General features: G+C 51.0%; 1 protein-coding gene across 1 annotated transcript in view; it reads left to right on the top strand.

Moving 5' to 3' along the window:
* The window catches only part of Mindy4b (MINDY family member 4B), a 28,688-nt gene extending 10,758 nt beyond the window's left edge, over positions 1–17,930 (top strand). Inside the window, exons 6-12 of the mRNA XM_027933680.2 lie at positions 1,838–2,003; positions 2,485–2,550; positions 6,076–6,146; positions 7,498–7,570; positions 8,098–8,259; positions 16,467–16,647; positions 17,788–17,930. Of these exons, the coding sequence (XP_027789481.2) occupies positions 1,838–2,003; positions 2,485–2,550; positions 6,076–6,146; positions 7,498–7,570; positions 8,098–8,259; positions 16,467–16,647; positions 17,788–17,930 (862 nt within the window). The remainder of the gene's footprint in view (positions 1–1,837; positions 2,004–2,484; positions 2,551–6,075; positions 6,147–7,497; positions 7,571–8,097; positions 8,260–16,466; positions 16,648–17,787) is intronic.
* The last annotated feature ends 7,542 nt before the right edge of the window (positions 17,931–25,472 follow it).

Raw genomic sequence — 25,472 nt, 5'->3', positions numbered from 1 at the left:
AGAGCAGGAGAAACAGGCAAGAGAGGAGCAGCTGAGGAAGAGCGTGGCTCTCAGGGAGACCGGCCGAAGCCGGGGGAGCTTGGGCACAAACGCAGCCTGCCCCACCTTCAGATAAGGGAGGGGGCGCCTCCTGCCCAGCCAGCCCTGGCTCCCAGCCAGCCACAGGGATGGGCACCCCTCCCAGTCACCTGTGGACCAGGCGGCTCCAATCCTTTGGAGGAGGATGAAAAGTGGAAGCCACTAGAGTAGGACCCGAAGTGTCTGGGGAATGCACCCAGTGCCAAATGGGGGGACCCAGGGAGTGAAGATGGGGCATGTGGGCACATGAACACACACATACGTGTACACATGCATGAACACATGCACATATGCACACATGCAGCCATGCACACAGCACACATGTATACACATGTGTACACACACATGCTCACATGCACACACATGCACACCACACACACATGGGTACACACGCGTGAACACACGCACACACATGCAGACATGCACACAGCACACACATGCACACACATACAAACACACAGCGTGCACATGCACACAGGCACATACATGCACACACATGCATACATATGCACATGCACACATGTGTACGTGCACATATGCAGACACACAGCATGCACACACATATACACATGCATATATGCAAACATGAACACATATGTGCGCATGCACACACACAGACATGTACACACATGTGCACACTGAGCTGTGTGTGTATGAATGTGCGCACACACATGCATACACGCACACATACACATGCACACATGCACATAGACATGCACACACAGCACACAGGCATGCACACATGCACACATACACACACACAGTTGCTACATGACGTAAAGCACTTAGCACAGCACTGAGTCTGTGGTAAACTGAACAACTGTGAAGGGTCACTTTCCAGGGAGCTTCTGCCCCCTGCGCAAGCCTCTCTCTGCCCTCCCCCTTACCTCATAACACTTTGTCCTCTTCTCATTCCGCTCTGTGCTAGAGTTTTGGGCCCTCAGACTCCTTGTCATAAATCTGTGCCTTGCCACAGAGCTAGAAGGATTGTGTAAATTATCATCGAGCTCACTGTAGCCACGGCCGTGTGTCCCTCTGTATAGGCCACACCTGTCAATGTCACACATGTAGAAAGTAAGCAGAGTGACGTCTCATAGAAGATTGGCTCCCATTTCCTGGGAAGGTGTGTCCTCAAGGGCACTCAGCTCAGTGGAACAGTGAGAAGCAGGGACTCAGGACCCCAACAGCCTGAATTCAAGTCATTGCTCCCCCACTTTAAAGATGAGGGAACAGCAGCGAGTTACTTAACCTCTCTGTGCCTTTTTGTGGGAGCAGCAGTGGTATGTGCCCTAGAGGCTTAGGCGACCAGACAAGGTGACATACAGGAAGTGCTTAGTGCAGGAATACAGCGAGTGCAGGCCCATCTGGGGGAGACCTCCTATGCCGCTAGGATGGGACAGATGAAAGTGGAGAGCAGGTCCAGGCTGGCCAGTCCTGGAAGAGGCTTTGCAAAAGAGAGGTTATGGGCGTTGCACTTGAAAAAGGCCAGTCAGTGGGCTGAAGTGTTGAGGCTGACCCCTGCTGTCGCTCAGGACAGAGGACAGCAAAGGCCCTACTGGGTGAGACACAGGAGGTGGACTGGCTGAGATCCCTAGAGAAACCAGACCCTGCTGTGAGGACTCCAGTTGCAGCCACAGCTCGGGAGCAGGCTGGTGAAGGAGCCCAGGCGATGCTGCTGTGTGCAGAGGGGGCATGACCCTGGGGACCTCACACATAGCAAGGCGCTGTTCCCTGTGCCTGTTCCCTCCCCCTCCTGCAGTTTACAGGACCTGAGCAGGCAGCAGCAGGAGCGAGCCCTGGCCACCGTGCTGACTGACATTCTGTGGGTCTCAGGAGCCGCTCAGAAGGCCGTTGTCTGCCTGGTTACCGAGGACACCTATGTTGATTGGACTCCTGACTACTCTAGGGACAACTTCACCGAGAGGGTAAGTGCAGTCCCACCACGCGCAGGGCGTCCATGGAGACCAAATGGAGACCTTCGATGCCCCTGGACATGCCTGCTGTGGCAAGAGGCACCCCAAAGAGGAGAGTGCCCAGAGCTATAATGACCCAAGCGGCGAAAGTGGAGGGTCCCAAAGAGAATTTCCTTCCAGATAATTCAAAATCACCATCCCTGAATGTCCATATCCATCATCCTAAAGATAGCTGAATCCTTCCTATGGGGGAAAATCTCTTTATTGTCTTACTGCTCGAAAATCACGTGGGCTTAAAACTGAGCACTCCGAGGGCGACGGCGGTGGCCACCCATCCCCGGGTGTGTCTCGTGGCCTTGTGTAAGAACATGTCCATATGGCAATGTGATCTCGCTACGAAACAAAGATCTCCCTCGAGGAAATGATAGAGAATTGGCGTCCCTTGGAGGCACCTTCCTCTTCCTCATTGTTATCTCCTATTCCTGATTTGTAGCTTCAGCTGTTTGAATTTTCAGAGAAGGAAGCGGCTGAGAAATTCATCAGTGATCACTTGGAGAGTGTAAGTGTCTGAGGGCTGCGGTGGTGCCTTTGCCTTGGACCACCCTACAGAGATCCTCTTTCTCTTCCGAGGCACGTTGCTAATGATGCTCGTTAAGAAAACCAGGTCATTCCGAGGGCTGGGAAAGGGTGGGATGAGTGGAAGAAGCCTGTTTCTCCCTCCCCACAACCTAGAAAGAGGTCAGATCAGACGGAGACCCGCTCACTACGGCCCCTTTCCTTGGCTAATCAACCCAGAGCACAGTAATGTTGAGGGCACGGGCCAGGATGTCTTTTGTTCAGTCTTTCCTAATCCGATGGGTAAAAACAGAAATGGTAGAAAACTAGGGAAGGCCCTTATCTACACTGCCTCGGGTAAATGACTGGCCTTAAGGTGGCCCCTCACCTCTTCCCACAGCCCCCACCCCGGGGAGGGCGGGAGCACAGACCAGGAGGCAGCAGGAGGAGAGGGAAAGGGCCTCTCAAAGACTCCGCAGAGAAAGAAACGAAAGCCAATTACCTGAAGAATCAGAGACCTACCGTGTGCGGGAAGCAGGGAGTCAGCAGAACAGCAATGGACCCCGAGGCCTGTGGGGGTGAGTGGAGAGGGGACTGTGGTCTCCATTCCCTGGAAGGCTGAGGAGGCCAACACGGGGAGCTATGGCCACGAGTGGCTTATAGCTCTATGGTCTGGATGACCAGCTGCCCAGGCCCACCTGCCCCCCTTCTCATGGGCCTGCTGTTCACTTGTGTGATTGGCAGGATGGTCCCCAGAAAGGTGTCCACCCCCTGCCCCCAGAGCCTGTGAATATGCACATTACATGACAGAGGAGAGTGACCGCGGCTGGTCTGATGGCTTTAAGATAGAGGGGTCATTCTGGATGACCCAAGTGGGCCCAGGCAGCCACAGGGTCCTCACATGGGATAGGAAGTCCGCAAGGTGCTGAGAAGAGCGTCGCCCTCGCTGAACGTGCAAGTGGGGCCCCAGCCAAGGCATGTGCACGGGTGTCCAGGAGGACAGGCCAGGGCCAGGACAGGACAAGGGAGTCTCCAGAGGGCGTGCTCTCCTGCCGACACCGTGATTTCAGTGCACTTAGACCCGTTTCAGTGACCTCCGCAGCTATGACACAACATTTGGTTTTATTTAATTTCACATTTTGTTTTATTTGGTACGGGGCATTGAGCATGCACCCTATCACCAAACTCCATCCCGAGCCCCGATTTAAGCTGTTCAATTTATGGTAATTGCTACAGCGGCAAAATGCAACCCGGAAAACCTTATGATCGACTTTGATCCCTTGACATGAAATGTTGAGCCAGGAGCCAGCTTAGGGATACCGGGTTGAGGACAGGAGACGGGGATAGAGTTATACGCACACAAAGGACCCACTTAAGAAGGGACCCTTTCAGCAAAAACTGGTAAGGACATTCTTTGTTTCTCTCGCCTCCTCTACTGACCCCTGGGGGACATTCAGCAAGTCCCCACATCTGCCAGGAGTCCTAAGTGTGGCCTGGGTGGCATCCGAGGAACACAGCTGGAGCTCTGCAGACTGGCCCAGGGCCCTTAGCAGAGGGGACTTTGCCCTGCAGGTGGGTGTGGCAGGACAGCCACCTGTGTGGAGCCCACCCAGGCTGCGGTCACCTCAGCCCCTAGGAAAGGGCTGGCAACATTTTCTGGGTGAGGAGAGCCTGGGGACAGGCATATTGCCTTCTCACTGTGACCACCACCATTCACTCAATCAAATCCATCGCTACTATCCATCCTCTGTCCCAGTGCACGGGCCTGGATCTCCATCTGGAGGCCTGTGGCCTACTGTCACCAGTTGGATTGTGTCTCCTCCGAAATACATTGAAGTTCCAACCCGCAGTATCTGGGAATGTGATCTTACTGGAAAATAGGGTCTTTGCAGATGTAATCGGGTTCAGATGAGCTTGTTCTGGGTTAGGGTTGGGGTAGATAGTACTCCAATGACCTTGATGTTTGTAGGATTTAAACTTTGGATACAGATAGATACACAGGGGACACCACAAGGTAACCACGCGAGTGCTTCCTAGGAAATGATCACACCTATTCCACACGCTTTGGGATAGCCCAAGGCTGTGCTGCCAACTTTTGAATCAGCAAATGTAAAAAACCATCAGGAAATCCCACAGAAGAACTCGGGTTTTTTGTTTTTTTCTGGAAAATCTGGCCACACTGATCCTATATGATTCTCAGTTGGTGGAGAGGTGGAGGCAGCCCGCCCTGATAGATGAACTGCGACAAGCAAGCGCTGCTCACTTCCAGGCCCCAGAAACCTCCTGAATGTCCCCTAGATGGTAAAAGGAACTGTGCAGACGCGATTAGGGACCTTGAGATGGGGAGACTCTCTGGGTCCCAGATGGGCCTGACTCATCGTAGGCTTCCTCGAAAGGAAGGAGGGAGACAGCTTCAGAAGCCCAATGAGGCGAAGAACCCGCTCTCCTCTATAGCATCCCAGGGGAACACAGGCTTGCTGTCACTATGACTGTAGCCACTGAGACCCATGCTGGACCCAGGGCATAATTCATGTGGCTTTAAGCCACCATGGCAGAGGTGGCAGCAGAAAGCTAACACATGGGTCTTTCCAGCTTGCCTCAGGCCCCACCCTGCCCATTTCTCCCACACTCTCGTGGTACAGTCATTGGAATTCCTGACTGACTCTGGTAGCGCTGGAATTTGTTCTCCTGCCTGAGGGTCCTGGTCCCTGCCAGGTCATAGATAGCAAGGTGAGCAAATTAATCCACAGAGGGGAAGCACGTGTGTCTCATCAGGTCCCTTCTTGAGGCAACGGCTTTACAGGGGGGGCCTGAACCCTGGGCACCTGGAAAGCCAGCCAACAAGCAACCGTGCTGCAGGCAGAAGATGGACACTGGCCAGCTCAGGAGAGGCCCTGGACGTTGGCTAGGCAGAGGGATATGATCCCAGAGATCACAAATGATCTTCAAGGAGTTCTGAGCCGAACAGTAATGCAGCCCAGAAAAGAGAGAAGTGCCTTAAAGAGGGGCAAATACTGACCTCTCTATGGAGCTGGAATGACCCAAGATGAAGAGAGGCACTGTGCATTCATTAATTCACTTGACCTTTGCAACAGATCCAGGGAAAGGTTTTTGGCTTTTTCTTTTTTCCTCTTATGATTGCAGACAAAACTAAAGAAGACTGGAGATCAGAGAAGTCAATACTTAGGAGTAGGTAGTAGGAGAGAGGCCTGTGTGACTCTGTTTCTGTAAAGAGGGATGCAGCCAGTGAGGAGAGGCAGGGCAGGGAGGCAGGCCAGTCTGGACAGCACCCAGGGCCTGGGCAGGATTGGAAGAGCGTCACCTTGGAAAGGTGGGAAAGAGAGCATTTGGGGCCGGGAGGCTGGTGGTACCATTGGCTGCGGCAGGAAGGAGGCTGAGGAGGGAGGCTGCCCCTGAGAGTGGAGTTCCAGAGCGGGAGGCCCTGTCTCAGCAGCGGACGTTATGCCCACAGGGACACAAGACTGCTGTGTTCCTGGACCAAAGTGCTTCTCTTTTGTTTCCCAAACAGTTCAAAGGGGAAGGGAGTCGCGGCATTGTCCTGTTCCTTTACAGCCTGATCTTGTCCAGGACGTTCCAGAGGTAAATGCTGCTGTGCCCCAGGTGTTTGGTGCAGAAGCGGAGCCACATCGCCGTGCCCTTGGGATGGAAAGCACTCCCATGAGCGCCGTCGTTTCCTAGGGCTCACTCTTCTGAGGACATGTCCTTCCGGAGGCTGGCTCAGCCGTGTGGCGGGGCAAGCAGAGACCCTCAGTAGAGGACATGGGTTTTATTATTTAGATCCACAGTAAATACGCCCTCGGATATCCACTCTGTCTCGGTGGCATACAAAGCCCTGCTCGCGGTACTGTGGGCAGCACAGATAAGAAAAGACACAGCCTGACTTCCTGCAGGCTCCCCAGGAAGGGCAAAGCTAGGCTTGGGGGGGCAGCAAAGTGGGTCCTGACGGGCGACACGGTGTGAAGACAGTGTGGGTGTGGGTTCCGAGGGGAGGCCCGCTGCCAGGGCACCAGGGAGGCTTTCTGGGTCATAGAGGAGAGGCCCAGGAGGGAGGCTGATAGCCCGGAAGTGGTGTTCTTGAAACTTGTCTTTTACTTTCCACTATCACATTTTTGTGGTCTGTGCTATTATTTGCTTAACAATTTTATTTAAATTAACACCCATTTAAATATTAACCTGTTCCTAAACATTAACATTCTATCCACTAATATCTGCCTAGACTAATAAATAAAAGATAAAGCACTAAAATAAACACATCACTATTAAATGTCTTAAGTGCTCATATCTGCCCCATCTAAAAACACTGCCCAGAGTTATATCTGGTACCACAGAGACACTGGCCAGCCTTGACCTCAGGTTCATTCACAGCTGGACATGACCTCCAGTTCCATGAGTAGTTTCACCCAAGGGCACATACAACTCCCATATCAGTACTCGGTGGCTCCTTGGGAGACAGCAGGAGCCGCATTGTACCTGGACCCCTCCCAGCCCCGATCCCTCCCAGCCCTGACCCCTGCCCTTCTACAGCCAGAAATGGACTCCCCAGCCTCTCTGGTGCTTCCACTGGGACGGCATGTTCAGCCCTGCCTTGGGCCAGCACTTTCTGGCGTGGTCATGTGTCACCACCTGGAGCCAGTAGTCCTTGTCACACAGCACAGACAGCTTCCCTAGTGAGCCCAGCATTCAATCAGAGCCCGACACAGGGGTTCTACAGCGCGGGACATCTGTGTCTGTTCCCTTCTCCCCCGCCACTGGCCACACGCCCCATCTGCACCCACAGCTCCCCGACTTTGCAGTCCCAGCCTAGGATTTCCCTGGAGGACGTTGGAGTGTGCAAGGCACGGGAGGGACAGTGACCAGGGCCTCATCACTGCTGCTCTGCCCGGGGCCGCTGTCAACTGGCCACGTGCTGATGGCTTCTCCCCTCCTGCAGGCTTCAGGAGGACCTGGACTCAACCACCCCGCATCTGTTACAGCCCAGCGCTGGAGGCTTCCTGTGCAGGCAGGTGCGTGGGTAGACTCTGCCCTTCTATTGCAGAATCTGACGAAGGCTTGTTCTCCAAGTGAGCTCATTCGCTCCTTCAGCAAAGAGACATCACATCGTTATCTTCTAGAGCCCGAGAAGATGGTGAACTGAGTCTGTGTCAGGTGCTGCTGTCCAGTTCCTGTTTCAATCCTCCCTAGTTACCTTGAAAGCTCCAGGACCCCGTGATTCTAGAAACATCAGAAAGGGTCTTAATAGGACTCACCAGGAATCCCTAACATCAGAAAGGAAAGTTTAAAAGAAATGTAAAGGGAGGAGGTTAGTAAGTTCAGAGGGGGTTCCAGGTAAGATGGGGCTGGGGGGGTGAAGGCAATGGACTATGGCTTTAGCTCTGCCAAATGATTAAGACATGTTTATCTAGAATTATGTATTGCATGGCTTCATTTTTTTCAGTAAAAATGCTTATTTTTAATAATTTTTAAAACTAAAAAATTAAATCCTTATTTCATTGCCACCTAAAATGTGTTTGTGAATCATGCAACCCCCCAGGCTGTTCTGAACATGATTCTCACTGGAAGAGCAAGTCCCAACGTGTTCAACGGTTGTGAGAAAGGGGAGGCTCAGGAACTGCTGCACGGAGTCCTGGCCCGCAGTGACGTTGGCTACCTGCAGTGGGGTCGGGATGCCTCCCAGGATGACAGACTCTCACAGGTGGGTGCCCCGGATTCTCAGCTTCGCAGCTAGCACGTCAATAGTGTGACAATGTTTAAAGTCTCTCTATCAAGGCAGCTCTGAGCTCTTCCTTCCTATACTGTATTTCTCTATACTTCTAACCCCCCCCCCACACACACACAAGGACACACACAGGACACATGGACACACACACACACACACACGGAACCATGGACACACGGATACACACAGATATTCAGTGTTGGCATGGAGATCTCCAGGTCTATACTGGACATAAAGACTGTAACCAGTCTACACAGTGGAAATGGAACTATAAAACCCTGTATTGGATACATAATCTTGTGTAAGATACTTTATGCATTTTAGTGTACACAGCGCACAGGTAACAGCGCAATACATGTAAACATTTTTTTAAAACAATGTTTGAAGTGTACAGATAAGAGGACAGCCCATCTTGTCCCCAGGAGCCACAGATCCCTTCTCAGAGGTAAACACCCTCAGCCATGGGTCCTCCCTACCCTTTACTTATGCAAATGGACGTTCTGTTCTACACATCAATGAGAGCCTTCCTAGAGACACTGGGAGAAAGGGACCCCACTTAGGGAACCCTGTCCACCCTGTTTCCAGGGCTGCAGGGCTGAAAGGCGCAGCCCATCAGGAGTTGAGTGGGTCAGGATTCTGCAGCGCCAACAGGGAGGAGGCGAGCCGTCGCCCACCACCCATCACTGCTGCTGTGGGATGCCTCCACTAACGTGTCCATCCTAAGCCCAGCGGCCAGGCCAACTCCATGACACGGCCCTTCTCTGGGTGGTCCTGGGACAGCAGGGGAGCCTCAGTGCAATGCTGCCTGTCCTCCAGGCCACCCTCTCCCCTGCTCAGCACCTGCCTGCCCTTCAGCTCCCCTGGTTGCCCATGGCATCCTGACGTCCACTACTTCATCCTCTCTGCCCCCACCGAAGTGTCCAGTTACCTTGTCGTTCATGAAATAAGCATCTGGTCCCGCACCCAGTGACATCAAGAAAACAGTGTCCGACTCTGGCGGAATTGGCATGTTTTGGGTGCAAGTGTGCTGTGAAGGTTCCCTTATAGCTCCTGAGTTGGTCATCTAGGCCCACCATACAGAGGATGAGAAGTGACAGACAAACTAAGGACCTAGTCCAACCCCGCCCCGAGTCCCTTCAGACCCGCTTCTTCCCCTCCTCTTCCCCACACGCCTCCGTCCACTTGGAGCCTACTTTGCACACTAACAGGGACGTCTCCGCTGGTCCAAGAGCCTCTCGTTTCACTGCGTCCAACAGGCAGCACCCACGGCTCCTGTGACACTGCACTTTGAGTACGTCCCCGGCAGACTGGACTCATCATTGGGATGAAGTCCCAAGTCATTGTTTCCAGACAACTTTGGAATTCACCTTAAAAATCTCACAAATACAATGAGAGGAAAGCTAAGCCAGAAATAGGGGATATGTAGATCCCATTCCACACGTTTTTCTTCTCTTTCAACCCTCTGTGGCCTCCTGGCGTCTGGTACCTACCAGAGCCCAGCAATACGCCAAGATTTGGTTGGAGAGAAATGGAGGCTACATGGGGCTGAGTTTCAAGGGAGGGGAACCCAAAAATGACAGCAATGATTTAGCATTTTGTTCGATATCACAAAGCTTTCAAAACACTCTTAGATAATCCTCGAGTTCTGTCATGTCTTTCCAAATTCTCTGCTGTTAGTTGCTTGATGTTTTTTCTTTAAATCAACTTACTTTTATAATTTGGGTCTAACCTTTTCTGCAGCTGTATTATAAACCACGTGCTTGATGCATTCTCCCCCCAATATGTATTTAAATAAGTAAACAAATATTTTAGGAAGGAGGATCACAAGATTGAGACTAGTCTGGGCAAATTAGTGAGACCCTGTCACCAAAATTTAAAATGAAAAGGGCTGGGGATGTGGCTTAGTGGTAGAGCAACCCTGGGTTCAGTCCCCAGTACCGTAAATAAATAAGCACATACATAAATAAATCAATTCATTCCTGGTGCCACCAGTCATGCCACATGCCACCAACGGGACACATACACCACATTTGGAACCTGGTGTAAAGGTGACAAAGCTCCCACAGTGTGTGGGAAATCATCCTGGCTTGGTCATCAGCAGACTTGACCGCAGGCCTTGCCCTGCCACTTTCAGGGATGTGCCGTGGACCAGCACTGACCCTCTCTGAGCTGGTTTCCGGTTCTGCACACACCTGCCCTGCAACCAAGAGAACTGAGTGAAGAGCAAGCGCTGTCACGGACGCTGAAGCTGCTGGAGAGCTTCATGTGCTCATGCAGGACTTCCTGATAGATGACACGAGGTGTAACATGGAAGCCAGGACCCTCAGCCTCTCCTAACTGGGAGCTCTATGTCCAGAAACAGAGGGGCCATTCTGGGCCATACGTGGACGCACACCAGCCACTGTACCACACACGGGCACAGGTGACAAGTGCCGCAGGACACAGATGTGGACCTGGCTGCACACTGGACTCCCCAGAAGAGCTTTGGAAACTGCTAACACCTGGGGCAAACCCAAAACTGTCCACTTCGTGAGTGCGGGACTCGTGCAGCCCCCCGGGGCCTTGCATTACCAATAACTGCTTGATAAGGACCCCTGTATTTTTATTTTGCACTGGGACCCATGAAATTTGTAGTCATTTCTGCCCAAAGACACTTTCTTTTGGTCTGGAGGACACTGGACACAGGAGATGCTGATGTATGCCAGGGTCAGTCGTCTGTTCCTAAGCGGGACCTCGCGACCTCAGCACTGGAATGCCCGAGCACTAGGCTTCTCTGCTGGGGTGGGGGGTGGGGGCGTCCTGGGCTATTAGCAGTGTCCTCGCCCCTAGCACCATGCCCAGGTCACCACCAGAAATGTCTTCAACATTTTCAAAAGTCCCCTGGGTTCAAGTTGCCCTGGTTGAGAATCACTGCAAGAAGGGCAGGGCGGAGGGTTCAAATCCATTTAGGCTGAGCGAGCCTGACCCACGGGCAAACCCAACTCTCGGTGGGAACGTGACCCACAGTGCGAACCCAACCCACGGTGCGAAGACCCGGAAGCTAGCATCTTACCTGAGCTTGCTGTCAGCTTCAGAAGGCTGCCAGGTTTTTGCTCCTTTTAACATTTACCAAGCTCGGGAATAGCCTCAGACCTTATCCTAACTGAACATTGAACAGGTGTTTGCAAAATAGCTACTGAGTTGCTCTGAGAAGAGGGAGAGAGGACTCAGCCAGAGAGTCAGCAGCGCCCAGAGACCAGCCCTGGGTTTTTCTGGAACATATTTCTTTCTACACAAGTCAGCTCAGACTCATGGAGCTGCTGAATCTTGCTCTAAAGAAAATCACCTGCAGTCTAAAATACCCTCTAATAATAATAAAGAATAAGCTTGCCAGGACCTTAAAGTCATAGCACAAGATCAAAAAAGGAGCTTTCCTGCTGGCACGAGGGCAAGATGTGCCAGACCACGGGTCCTCCAGGAGGGTTATCCAGTCGTATCTGTGGGCAGTTGGGGTTTGGTTCCAAAAACAGGGTATTGAAGAGCAACCATAGGCTGATGGTTTGCTATCTTACAAACATGTTAAGCACATGCATGTAAAGTTGGTTTTACCTGCAGGCAGTTTTTTTTTTTATTCCTTACATATCAGTTCATTATTTGGGATAAAACTGATCCCTAACTCATATGTAGTGTTGAAGTAGCTTCCTACACATACGCATGTGTGTGTGTGTTCTCCACCTTGCCGACACGTGGCAGTTAAGGGAAGTCTATATGACGGTATTTATTCATCCTGGGGACAGCCACTGTGTTCTGGCTTCCTGGGGGGCCATCTGCAATGATTTCCTTTAATCCTCACTTCCACTCAAAACTGAAATCACTGTTGTTTCAAGTCCCAGCTTGGTCATTCGCCTTAGAGATGAGGAAGACCAAAGCGCAGGACGTGCAGGAAGTTGCCCAAACTCACCAGCCAGGCACGCAGCAGAGTTAAAACCCGGTTAGTTCTATCTTCATTCAAAGACCCAGTTCTGTCCCCTCTGCCGTGGGCTGTTTTCCGGTCAATGATAAGCATATGCCTGACAGTCCCTAAATTCCACTTCACCATCAGCCCTTTCACAGTCCCTTCTAAACACAGCTCTGTATTCTACAGTCTGTAACACGTCATGCGCACATGGACTGGTGTGGGCCCAACATTGGGACAGTGGTCAATCACGGCTAGGTTTCAGAGGGCGTGACCGTCCTGCTCAACCAGCAGGGACTTCACCCCTGGCTTCTAGGTTGTGAGTTCGCTGTGATCGTGAACTTCAGGGGCCTGTGTACAGGCTCTGCCTCCGTCGACTCCAGTTTGGTGGGTCACACCTGTCAGGAATGTGGAACTTCTAACCACAGGACAAGCTCGGTGGTACTCAGAGACGTGCTAACCAGAAGACCCCAGTGGACCAGACGACTAACACTGCACAGTATCCCAGCATTGACCTGAGGCACACTGCCCAGCCGAAGTCTCCCCAGGGAAGACCAGAGCTCCACGGGGCCTGCAAAACAATCCCCCTCAAATGGCAGGATTGAAGACCCTCCCTAGCAACTGCCCTTCCTTTCCCCTGAGGCACAGTGACTCCACCCAGCACCCATGATGTGCAACTGGGTAGGTAGGTGCTTTATGGGTATGTAGTGGCCTGTCGAGGGGAGGTGTGACAAACCTGAGTGTGATATTTATGTACTGTACTGATAACAAAAACCTAACGTAAGAAAGGTCTCTGAGTTTGAAAGGACAGCTCGCTCTCTCTGTCATCGGGGCTGTGCTGCCCGGTGGCCTGTCCTCCCCCACCTCTGTCTTTCCCAACTCCATCTCTTCTGATTCTGCAATCCAACTGCAGAGACTACAAAAACACTTGTCTTTCAACCCAATGTCACAGCCCAGTGGGTGACATTTAAAAAAAAGAAAGAGAGAAGATGGAGCCGTCATTAGTTGACATGGCAAGCCCCCCAGAGCCCACCAGACTGACAGTTCCTGCAGGACGGGGCCAGCTCCCTGCAAGATGAGGCTCTATTTTGAAGCTTCCCTGATACTTTCCTATTGGAGGGTACAGGTTTGTTTGTGAGGTTCCAGTACCTAAGCGAGAACATAAAGCAGTTTGAGTCTAACACCATCTGGAAAGCCTTGGGAGGTTCACATTATCCTCACACCTGCCGCTGAGAAGAGAAATCAACTCTCATTTTTGGAAGGGATTGAAGCCATTTAGGTCTGGCCCGAGTTAGTCCCCAGCACCCTGGCAGCACTTGCCACGGTCCCAGCGGTGCCCTTTCCCTCTTTACATTTCCCTTTAGAGAGTCTGGTAGGGGAAATCCAACCCTGAAAGTACCAGCTAGAGCTGCGCTTACTGCACTCTGCTCTGGGCCTCCGAGACCGCAACCTGCAACCACCGTCCAGTTTGTCTTCACAACATACCTGCAAGCTCGGTGAGGGACGAGACACGGACTCCGTGTTCCAGGTGGCAGAGATGAGAGCCAGGCTCTGTTATGCTCAGGAATCGTCACCGGGACCCAGAGCAACGTGGCCAACACCTTTCTCCCGTTCAGATTGTCAGCCTGGGGCCTCGGGGACTTGGTACCAAACTCGTCACGCAGCAACACGCTCTGAGCACCATCGCTCTAGGCCACATATAAAAGAATTACATGGACTCGGTTGTGGCCCTCTCTGTGTGGAATCTGTCCATCCTTCTTCCTGTCCTTCCAATGCTACCTTGGTCTGAAGGATGTGTGGTATGTGAAGCTTGGTCGCTGTGTGCACAGCAGCTATGGGCTTATTGCACCAAGAGTGAACCTAAGGAGAAAGGTGTCTTATTTATAGCACCTCTGTATCCCAATTTAATTTCCTGCTCACCATGGCAACATGCACAAATTCAGACTTGGTGGAATCTCACCAATAAAACATACTTGGATCCTGCTTTGGGAGTAGCTGGTAAACGGTGTCTATCCAGCAATACAAATTATTAGAATGGAAAATTTCAGTCCAACTGCTCATGTGAGGGGCCATGTCTGACTGGCTTGGGGCAAGAGGTGTTTTGTTGGTTTCTGCAGGACTGGCGTAAGCCAGGTGTATTCTCATGGTCATCTTCAGGCCCCCTCAGGGAGTTAGCTCCCCACGCACCATGACGGTCCCAGATGACAGTCTCCTCTCCACCACATCTCCCCAGGTAGCCATGGAGTCTGCCTGCTCAGGGGACAGCTGGTCACCATGGGGGGCCGGAGGTGGCTGTACTTGGACTACTTCATTTTCCTCCTCCTTGAACAATATCTGGGGTAACTTTGAGTTCAGGAAAGAAGCTGTGGCCTGAGGTGGCAGTGCGTGGATGTGGGCCTGGAGAGGTGCCGTGGAAGTTCACCTCCTTATGATCATTCTATGAAATGATGTTCCGTAAGTGCATGTTCTATTTCATCCATCCAGGCATAATGTACAGGGACTTCCATTGATTTGAAGCCAGCCAGAATGTCCACCTGAAATTCCAGTGGAATGACAGTTGGTGACAAACAGCCCTCCCTCCATCTCCCAGTTTATCCACATTTTCCAACCTTAGCAATTCCATGTCCTTTGTTGTGTTTTGATTATACATGATCTTAATGTAGGGAGAGCAGCAAGAAACCTAAGAAGGTGGCTTATTGTGTTCCTGACGACAAGTTTCAAGTGAGCTGGACCAGGGGCAGCTTCAGCAGCACATGCTGCTGCATTCTGACCAGCCCCAGGCCCACACCCACACCCATGCCCACTGAATATGTGGGTATGTCAGACACTCAGTGGGCCTCAGCCAGGAGGAGGAGAGGAGCACCCACCAGGAGCACGTTCTGACTGAGGTGCTGGTTCTAAGACCACCAACTAAAGCTAAGGTCGTTTCCTTAAAGCACGGTAATAGAATCTTTCTCTGGTAGCTAAAAGCAAAATGCTTAAAGACGAAAGCCTCTCTGATTCATCCACTCACCCACAACTGAAGAGCATGAACAGAAGAAAATGAAGGAATTTGAACAGAACTATTGAGAAATCAAAATGTCAAGTTATTAGCCTTTAATACTTGGGTTTACAGAGCATGTAATAATTTTCCAAAGCTGGATATTCTATAAAATAGAATTTGTTCCTGAACAAAGAGTAAACTCTGAGGACTGAGAAGAAAAAAAAAACAAACAAAATGGCAATGTTGGGTCCTTCCGTTGTAGGATAGGACCAAGCTAGAGGGGGTGGGGAAGGAGGTCTTGAAACTTCTGGTCACCGTGTGGAAATCATGGGGTTCTCTGTAGCTCATTGTTTATCTCTTTAAGTAGAAGCTAGATTGTCCTTAACGTTTAAAAAATTGTTTTTATGAATTCTGAAGGAAGTCTTTTTCAAAATAGGTGTTTCCCCAAGTCTTTAATCAAAATGTAACTATTTTTTTATAGAAATACACTGCCACATCCTGGTACCTGCAGGGGCCACTGATACTCGGGCCACTGCTCCTGCTCCTTGGCCCCACCGTGTGCTGGTGTGTGAGTCTAGTCACCAGCCGTGGGAATTCAGGAACTGACAGTTACCTGGAAGAAACAGAAAACAAGCTGGTTAAACCAGTGAACTTGGTGTCACGTGGGGTATGACCAGACGCCGCCCTCGAGGACACCTTCCCAGCTAGAGTAGCCGGGAGCCTGCTGCGTGTGCTGTGGTCTGTGGCCACGTAGCCGTAGCTTTCTCCTGCCGTAGCTTTCTCCTGCCTGCTAAGCGTCTCTCTTGTGCAGCTGAAGTGGTGAGCAGACACCTGGCCACCTGCTGAATGAAATGCTGTCCTGTCTTGGGAACAGAGCAGAGGCCCTCCTCAGTGACAGAGTCACGGCTCTCTGACCCCACCCTGCACTCCCATCCTGTGCTGTTCTTTACCTCGCCTTAAATCCAAATGAAGACTCCTCCACCCCTCCACGAGGCCACCAAAAGCAGTTTGAGAATATAATCCATTAGAGAGAAACTGCAGCATCCCCCTTGCCCCACAGAAATGCAGAATCCTGCCTGAGGACACAAGCTGGTCCACTCAGGCTGGGCCTCACAACACAACACACACCACCCCGCGCAGGTGTGCACACACGCACACACGCGCCCACACACACACACAGAGAAAGAGAGCGCCTCCAAGTGATGGTGCCTTGCCTCTGCGGGGTGGTGAGGCCCACATTTCCTCTCCTGCCCCTCTCCCCTCCAGGTGGGCAGCATGCTGAAGACCCCCAGATTTCCCATCTGGCTGTGTAACATCAATGGAAACTGCAGCGTCCTTTTTTGCACAAACAGGCAGCTCTTATCAGACTGGAAAATGGAGCGTGTCTTTGATCTGTACCTCTACAGTGGTCAGCGCTCGCAGAGGAGGCCCGCGCATCTTACAGTAGGTGAGCACTTCAGACCTGGGCCTGTGGGCTCTGCTGGGCCCACAGAGATGCAGCGGCCATTGATTAACACCTGTGAGGTAGTCACACTGGCTCTGCAGGAAAGCGCTTGGGCTCAGTCCTGAAAGGAAGCCTGGCACAATCCCACAGGTCTAAACCCAGCCTTTAATGTGGGCATTCTACACCCTGGAAAAGGAAGGGGGCGCAGTAGGAAAACACAGAGAAACAAACAACTTAGGTACGAGAAAACACAAAGGGCAAAGAGGCAACTTTTCAAACAGCCTTGTCCAGGACTTTTTATTTTTGCAGTATGTAATGCCTGAGGAGAGACATTAAAAAAAGAAGAGAAGGGGAAAAGTGGGGAGAGGGAGTTCCAACTGGCCGATTCTGTGTCACAACCAGACATCAGGTGATCATCCAGTGACAAGATCAGACAAACTAGGGGTGCATTTCTGTTCAGACTAGCTCAGAAGGCACCTTGGAGGGCTTGCCCTGGGCCAGAGTCTGGCTGGCCACAGGAAAGCCCTCGGGGGATGAGGCACAGTCCCCACAATCCTCATGAGGTCCTCCTCATTACTCTGTCGTGCACTGGCCCTCGGACACGGTCCTGAAGCAGGCAGGCTGGAGTCTGTATCGGGCAGCCTTGGCTCTCTCTCTGGAGCCTGGCCATATCCCAGTCAGCACTGGGCACCGTATCCTGGCATTACATCATCCTCCATCACTGTCACTGACTTGGAAAAGTAACCGAGTGACCATCTTATCTGTGCAGCTTCTAATTCTTTTTCTTTGTGAAAAACACATATTAGCCCATTTAATTTAGGGTGACATTGACAAGATGTTCCTTAAAATATATTGCCATTTCTAATTTAACTTTCCTCTTTGAGGAAGCCACGGTGTTTTTATTAGCTCGCAGGCAGCCCACACATTCTGTTCTGGGCCCTGTGTTGAAAGCTCCCCTCACATTAACCCATGCGACTCCCCAGAGTCCTCCGAGGTGGGTGTGGGCCTCCCTCCACTTCCCCAGCTCTAAGGCCACAGCCCCCAGGCCCACCTCCTGCCCAGCCTCTCTCTTCTCCCTCTGTCCTGGCCTCCTCGGGGAGGGTGTGCATGGATTGGGGTAGACGCTGGTGTTCCTTCCCCCAGATACACACTCCCATCACTGGGAGAGGGGCGGACGTGAAGACGGACACAGACCCGGAAGAAGGTTCTCTCCCCTGGAGATGGCAATCAGAACCAAGTGGAGAGAGGCCACCATCACCTGGAATGGGACTGGTCCCTTTTTCTAAAGAGAAAACCAGGTTGTGCAATAAAGTCTAAGTCTCTGAACTGTTGGAGTGCAAAAGCCAGGGTGGGCATGGGTGATTTCTACATTCCCGTCATGAGCCCCATAGAAATTACTACAAGTAGCCTTTGGTTTTCTCCCTGCTAAGTCCCCCCACCGCAGTGCCATCGGCATTGGCATCATAGAGAGACAGCTCTGGCACCAGGGTCTTCCCAGCGGACCCTCAGCTCCTTAACCTCACACCTTCCTTTCACCCAAGGACGATAGGATGCCTCTCCTGAGCCTGCTCTTTCCAAGTTCCTCTTCTGCTGTGGTTCTTCATGGGGACTACAGGAGCAGGCAGCCAGCTTCCATTTGGGGGTGACGTCATCAGCAGTACATTATCTCCTCTCAGTCATGGCAAGAACACAAGCCTTCTCGGAGACTCCTGGCAGGGGGACCATTCCCCTCCAAGGACACGCTCACCTGCCCACGTGGGCGAGTTCTTGTCCTCAAATGGTAAACGGGCTCCTTGGGCTTAAAGGGAGCTCCTCCTGGTGGGCTGGTCACTCTGGCCAGGTGCACGGGCCCCAAGTGGTCAAGGAGAGCCGGCCAGGACACACCCTCTTTCCATCGCGGTTTTGCTGCATTCTTTCCAGTGTTGAATTTGTTTCTTTTTCATAAGACAAATATTAATGATATCAATAAACAAAAACTGAGGCATGTCTTATTCTCTGTAAAATAAGATCCTGGATAAAAATAAAACCTCTCATGTCAGTGTTTACAGAGGAAAACGGTTCTTTTAAGCATGGGGTCCCTCTGTTCTGTTAAATGCCTTCCTATGTTTTGAAGAGATGGAGTCACACATATTCTTTCTAGAAGATGTCCCTGGGAACCACCTAGACCTTGCTGGTCCGACAACTCACAGACTTAGGGCTTGGAATTTGGAAACCAAGGGTCAGTTTCCAAAGCACGACTTTTCTGCACTCGTTGTCCACATTAATTATTAAGTGCATCTTCATTTGGCTCCAGAACAATGTTTAACTTAAGGAACATGCAGAAAATGAAACTTCAAGGTGAGTAATAAATTATTTCAAAAGAGAAAGCCAATTTGGCTTGGATTGCTGATTACACTGTCTTTATCATCAGTGTTTTCATTTGGGATTTTAACACATCAGATAAATGAGTGAGTCCCTACAGACCCTGGTCTTACTTGGTCTTAGACGTAGCCATGTTGCTTTTGCTGAGCTGCTGGCCTGTGAGGGTTTAATGAACACTGGGTTGTTACTTACTCAATGTCCCTCTTGGTGTTGACAGCTGGAAAGCTTGGAGCAGAATTAGGAATCACATTAAGTGCACTGGTGAGAAGCACTTAACTCTAAGAGATCTCACAGGAGCCTCGGACAATGAGGTCATTCCTTTCTACAAGAATGGCCTAGCTAGGAGGCCCACAGCCCTTAGCTCAATCCTGCTCATCCTCTGGGACTGAGCACCAGACACTGGGCAAAGAACAAAGTCAAGGTCTGCAGAGGACAGCAGAATGGCTGTTGGTAGGTGACCAGTAGGTCCCTGGCAGCAGCATAGACCCCACAAAAGGCATTTGTAAAGCAGCTCACCCCTGTTACCATATTCTGTTTCTGCCCTTATTTCCCTTTGAATTTTTAATCTGTTCATAATTTATGTCAGTTTGCCATATTTTTTATGTTGTTGTAATCTCTGTTAAATTATTCCCAGAACAAGTCTATAAATAAGTAAAATAATGCAGGAAAGATTAAGTACCTATGTTTTATATGTAAAGATATAATAATTATGATATGTAAGGGTATTAATCACTTTGTATGTCAATGTTGGTGAAGATGAGTTTTCCTCTTATAAACAGGGCACCCAGCAAAACTCGCATTTTTTTGAGGTGAAGCTATACTATTTAGAAGAAGCTAGAAATTTCCTCACTTTGAACTTCTGTGTTTTGAGAAAAATGACTCAAATTGTCCTTTTACCTTCTCAGACTTAAAGCAGGAGAAAATTATTTGCTTGAAGATGGAGATATTAATTTTTCTGAATAGTGACCTAAACCAACTGTGTCTTTAATGGAGCTTGGAGGAGATGGCAAATATTTCTCTTCTGTAAATATTAACATTAGATTATTATGTCCCCCTGCCCCCAAATCATTACTTGTTCTTCAAGGAACAGCATGGATCATGTTTCCAGTACATGCTCACCTGTGTCACAGGCCAGGTAAGACCAGGGCAGGGACAACAGACCTGAGGTTCCCTGCACCTCACCCTGCAGAAGTAACAGAGAAGCTGGTGTCACACTGTCCAGATCTGTGCAACCTTTGGCCACACTGTGACCTTGATTCAGGTAACACACTATGGACACCTACGTCAAATGTCGCAATAGCCTTCAGGCCTTGGAGACTAGACCAGCTGTTGGCTCATTCCACCAGGTGGCTTAGCATTCCCCTGCGCCAGGCACTGTGGGGTTCTGGGAAATGCGGGGAGTGAGTCAGACACCCCTTCTTCTCCTCCTCGAGCACCTGGGCTCTTCTTAGATGGCACTAACCCACTTTAGTGGACATACACTTGGAAACCCGGTGAGCATTCCAAGGGAAGGGACTCTGGACATGTCCTCTCAGAGTTCAGGACTGATGGCCAAGAAAGGCGTCTCCCAGGAGGATCTGGAGGCCTGGAGAGGCACCTAGGAGAGCAGACGGGGTGAAGGAACTGGAGCAGCTGCTGAGCTGGGCTGGAGAGCAGGAGGAGAAGGCTGGAGAGGAGGAGGAGGAGGCTGGAGAGGAGGAGGAGGAGGAGGCTGGAGAGGAGGAGGAGGAGGAGGCTGGAGAAGAGGAGGCTGGAGAGAAGGAGGAGGAGGCTGTAGAGAAGGAGGAGGAGAAGGCTCTGGAGAGCAGCCTCAGACCATGGTGCTGAGGTGCCTGGGAAGATTCTAAGAGGCCTGAGAAGATCTGCATTTTGAAAGGTGCCTCAGTGTGGAAAACAGAATAGCAAGAGCCCAGACAGATGTAGAGACCAGCTGGGCGGCCGTCCCAGTGGTGGGGCCAGTGATGGCCAGAGCAGAGGGCTGGTAATTCACGCAGATGGAACACCTGTCGGTGACAGCAGAGAAGGCAGGACAGGCCAAGGTGCCAGAGAGAGGGAAGCAGGGGTCTGGAAGGACGTCCAGGCTCCAGTGGGAGCCGGGGTAGGTCACACCTTCGCTGTGTTTGGGCGCAGGAAGGGAACAGCAGGCTCAGAGGGAAGGAAATGCCAAGTTCATGTCCTTCACTACACAGGGAGCTGAGAGGAGGGATCAGGAGCATCTAGAGCAGATAAACACACCCGGGAGTCACAGAGAGTGGGTCACAGGACGGCCTGCGGTGGGGTCACATACAGAGAAGACCAGGCAGGCAGAGAGCCAACCTGATGCTGACCTGAGGATCCCAGTGTCCCTCAAGTCCACGAGCCCCGCAGGGAGGCCGGAAAGATAGCCAGGAGGCAGGGGGAAGCCCGAGGTGAACTCGACTGAACCATGGCAGGCATTCCCCTGCCCATGCTGGGGGAGGAGGCAGGCCCGGGAGAGAGGAGAAAAGCTCTTCCCACCCCAAGCCCTCGGCCAGAGCTGGGGGCCAGGCACAAGGCCTGGACCAACACTGGGGAACCCAGCCAGGTGGCAGAGAGCTGCAAGGAGCCCAGACACCACGAGGAGAAGGTAAGGCTGGGTTTCCCTCGTTATGACAGCATTGTGCTGAACTAAGGTGATAACCCTAACCTGTCGTTCTCTGGGCGAGAGAGGGATCTGCCTCACCCCAGGGGACTTCCCAACACCCGGAGAAGTCAGTCCTGCAGTGGGAGGGCCTCCTGAGGAGCCCAGAGCGACAGACCAGTAAGGAGTAGCCAAGGCCCAGCTGAGGGCACAGGTGACACAACAGAAAATGCAGCAGAAAAGCCCGGCCTCAGGGGAGGCCACCTAGTGGACAAAGGCAGGTAACACCACTGCCCGCAGGCTGACGCCAGAGCAAAAGGCCACCCCACCTCAGGAGAAAATGGCAGTGACAGAGGAGCACATTTTGGCATAAAAACAAAAGGTACCAGCAGCCATCAGGAGCTATCTAAATAAAAGGTGACTTTAGGAAATAACTGTGTTAAAAAGCCATCAGAGAGGATCACGTTTGAATGAATTCGAACAGTTATTTTCAGAGAACGGGTTTAAACTTAACTGTGTTGAAATGTGTTCATATCACACCTCTTGTCCTAGAAGGACCTGGGATGGCTGATAGCTGGTGAACCTCCTGGAGAACTCGGTATCTTAAGTTGCTGTTGCTGTTTCTCCAGTGGTTAAACCAACAACACCCCAAACCAACCAAACAAAAACCCTTTCCACCACTGTCCACAAGGTGGAGCTCTGAGAGAGGCTTCATCAATCTCTCCCCAGCAAAACCGTACAAGGCAGGATGGCAATTCAGTCACGCGCATGCACACAAATACTCACAGACCCAGGGTGTCTATAACATTGGTGTGGTGGATGCTTAGTCTTCGAGACACCTAGGATTGGGGTCCCTGAGCACAGGGGCAGGACAGCTCTGGTGGAGGCACCCTCCCCTGCTCCATTCCACCCAGGTGGTTCCATGTCCACAGCTGCCTCCCTCCTTCCCACCTAGACCATCACCGTAGCCTGTCTCACCTGGCTTCTTGTCCCCTCCCAATCCTTCCTCCACAGGACAATCAGTGACCTTTTACAGAGTCAAGTCTGATTATGTGATAGTAACTCCTATCATGGTCACTAGTATGCACTTAGGACAAAATACCCCAAACTTCGCAATTTCTGCAACAGCCTACAGGATTTGGCCCCTGCCCCATCTCATGCCAGACTCACCCGGGGCACTCCCTCAGATCTCAGCTTAAGCCACCTCTGCCTCCACCTCCATTCCCATTAGGCCCCAGTGCCTGTTTCGGCACCTGGCCCTTTGCCTGCCACTCTCTATGATTGGCAGTTGCGTTCTCATTTGTGTGCTTATGAGCTAAACACCCAGCTGCCCACTGACCAGCCAGGCTCAAACAAGGCTGCCTCCAGATCCTTTTACATACTTCAACGTTATCAAGGATCCCAAAGGACTTTTATTTACCTGGGTTAGATCTACTGACCTTTATTCCATTAGAAATCAAAACAAAAATTGGCTGAATAGTTATCTATTAATTCATTTAAAATAATAAAACTTAATACATACTAACCTTTAAAGGTATGTATGAGAAACAACTATATTTTCCAAAGGAAAAAAGTCATGAAAAGAGGCATTATTTTACATTTCCATAAATATTGGGGTTTTTTTGTTTGTTTTGTGTTGTTTTTGGTGTGGTGCTAGGGATTGAACCTAGGGCCGTACTCATGCTAGGCAAGTGCTCTGCCCCTGGGCTACATCCCCAGCCCCTTTTCAACTTGATTTTGAGACAGCTCTTGCTAAGTTACTCCTCCTGCCTCAACCTCCTGAGCAGCTGTGATTATGGGGGAGCACCACTGCGCCCTGCCCTTAAACCCTCAGCGGTCAGTTTAAAACAGGACAGCTATATTCTCACTTCTGCCTCTTCATTCCAACTGTTATGTGCTGAGAGCCACAGCCAGTCAGAATGGCCCCTGGCATTTTGCCAATAGTATTGATTGACAAGCCAGGCATTACTATCCGCCTCTGCCGCTACTTTGCAGTTCTCACGCTACTTTGGAGTTCTCGTGGGGATTCCCGGAGAGTTCCCATTGGTTGGGGAAGTGCAGGAGGAGGGATTTCCGGAGGATATTTCCAGCTGCTGGTTCCTGGACAAGCCGCGTGGGGTTCGGGAGGAGTTCCCAGGAGCGTGTGTGGATCGTGCTAGTGGAGTTCAGAAATAAAGTTTGTTCCTGCTTCAGTGGCTCGTGATTTGTGCCCAGCCAGACTGCAGCAGTTATGATATGTTCTTTTAGTTGAAAAATATGAAGAAAATTGGCCTCAGATATTTAAGGAAAAGGAAGGAGGAATTTGATGGCTCTGTGGCTCTCCCTTGATACTACACCAAAACTCTGTAGTTGTCATTTCTTAAGGGTCAGTTGCAACATGGAAACTGAAATCACATGGATGAATTTTGCAAGTCTGTCCCATAAAAATCCATGAATGTATCTGGCACTTTGAATGGATCTTTCCCAGGCATTGATCATTTGGGAAATATTGCTTCATCAAATTATGAACAACATTACATGTTACAATTTAATACCAAAAATTTCACATTAGTAACTTTTACCACAGTCTCATCAGAGAAGTCTTGGAGTATTAGAAACTGACCCCAGGTATGTCACAGGACAGGCAAATCAGACATACAGGCTTCATTCTAAGAAAAAAATCCCAGGCTGGTGTTTATTGTTATTGCTGTTATCTGTTAATTCTCTCACCCAATGGTGCATAATTTTTTTAGAGAAAAATCTGATTTTCTTGTGAAATTTTCTATGGAATCCCAACATGCAAAGCAGACAGATGCACAGCTTCGCTGCACAGAGCAGAGCTGGGGCCCCTTGTCTGTTGCCCTTGTCTCCGTTCCCACCCACGTGACCCATTCCTTAAATCTTGTAGCTCCCCGGCAAGCCACGTGCACATGCTGTCCTTGCCTGTGGAACTACTCAGATTTATTTTGGTGGGATAAATCAACACAAACTGGCTTTCTTGTGAAAGAGGAAAAGTGCTGACTCCCTCTTTGACAGACCCAGGGGCAGCCTGCTCCTCAGCACCAAGGGGACGAGGCAGTCCAGCACTGTCACTGGACCTGGCCTCCCCTGCTTCTCTACTCTGCGGTCTGTCTCCTTTCAAAGACAAGCCCCCTCCGACTAGCAAGATGTCCGCCTGTCACGGTTTGGATGTGGGGTGTCCCCCAAAGCTCCTGTGTGACACAGCGCAAGACTCTGAACCTGATCAGTATGCTAACCCTGACAGGGGTTAACTGGGGGGGACCTGGAGGTGGGGGGTGTGGCTGGAGGAGCTGGGTCCCTGGAGGTCTGCCTTTGGGGTTGGTATTTGGGGGTGGTGAGGAGAGCTCTCATCTCGCTCTGTTTTCTGGTGCCACTTTCCTTCACCACGCCCTCCCATGATGCTCCGCCTCACCTGGATCTCAGAGCTGTGGAGTCCACTGAGACCCTCAAAACCAGGAGCCCCCAAGTAAACTTCTCTTCCTCTAAAATTATTCTTGTTGGGTCTTTTGATCACAGCAGCAAAAAAAAAAGCTGACTAACCACCCCCCCAACCCCAGAGCTTTCTCTTTCCAGCCTCATCTGTGGAAAAAACAACTCCCCCCAACTGCACCACGGGAGCCCTAGTCACACTCCTGTGCCTGTCTCTGTGGCCAGGGAGGGATAATCTTGGTGTGGTCATTTTCTAGTCACCTCAGCATCCTGGAACTAGGGATGGACTCCACTCCACCCACATGCCATTGACTGAGAACAGAATGGACAATGAATGGTCAATGTGTTCTTTGAGGAAGGCAACTGAATCTAGGCTTCAACCTCTGTGCCCACCCCCAAGACCTCTGGCTCTCACCTCCCCATTCCCCAGGGCCACTCC

The sequence above is a fragment of the Marmota flaviventris genome, chromosome 8 (assembly GCF_047511675.1).
Source record: "Marmota flaviventris isolate mMarFla1 chromosome 8, mMarFla1.hap1, whole genome shotgun sequence".
Lineage (NCBI taxonomy): Eukaryota > Metazoa > Chordata > Mammalia > Rodentia > Sciuridae > Marmota > Marmota flaviventris.
This window is presented reverse-complemented; position numbering and strand designations above follow the sequence as displayed.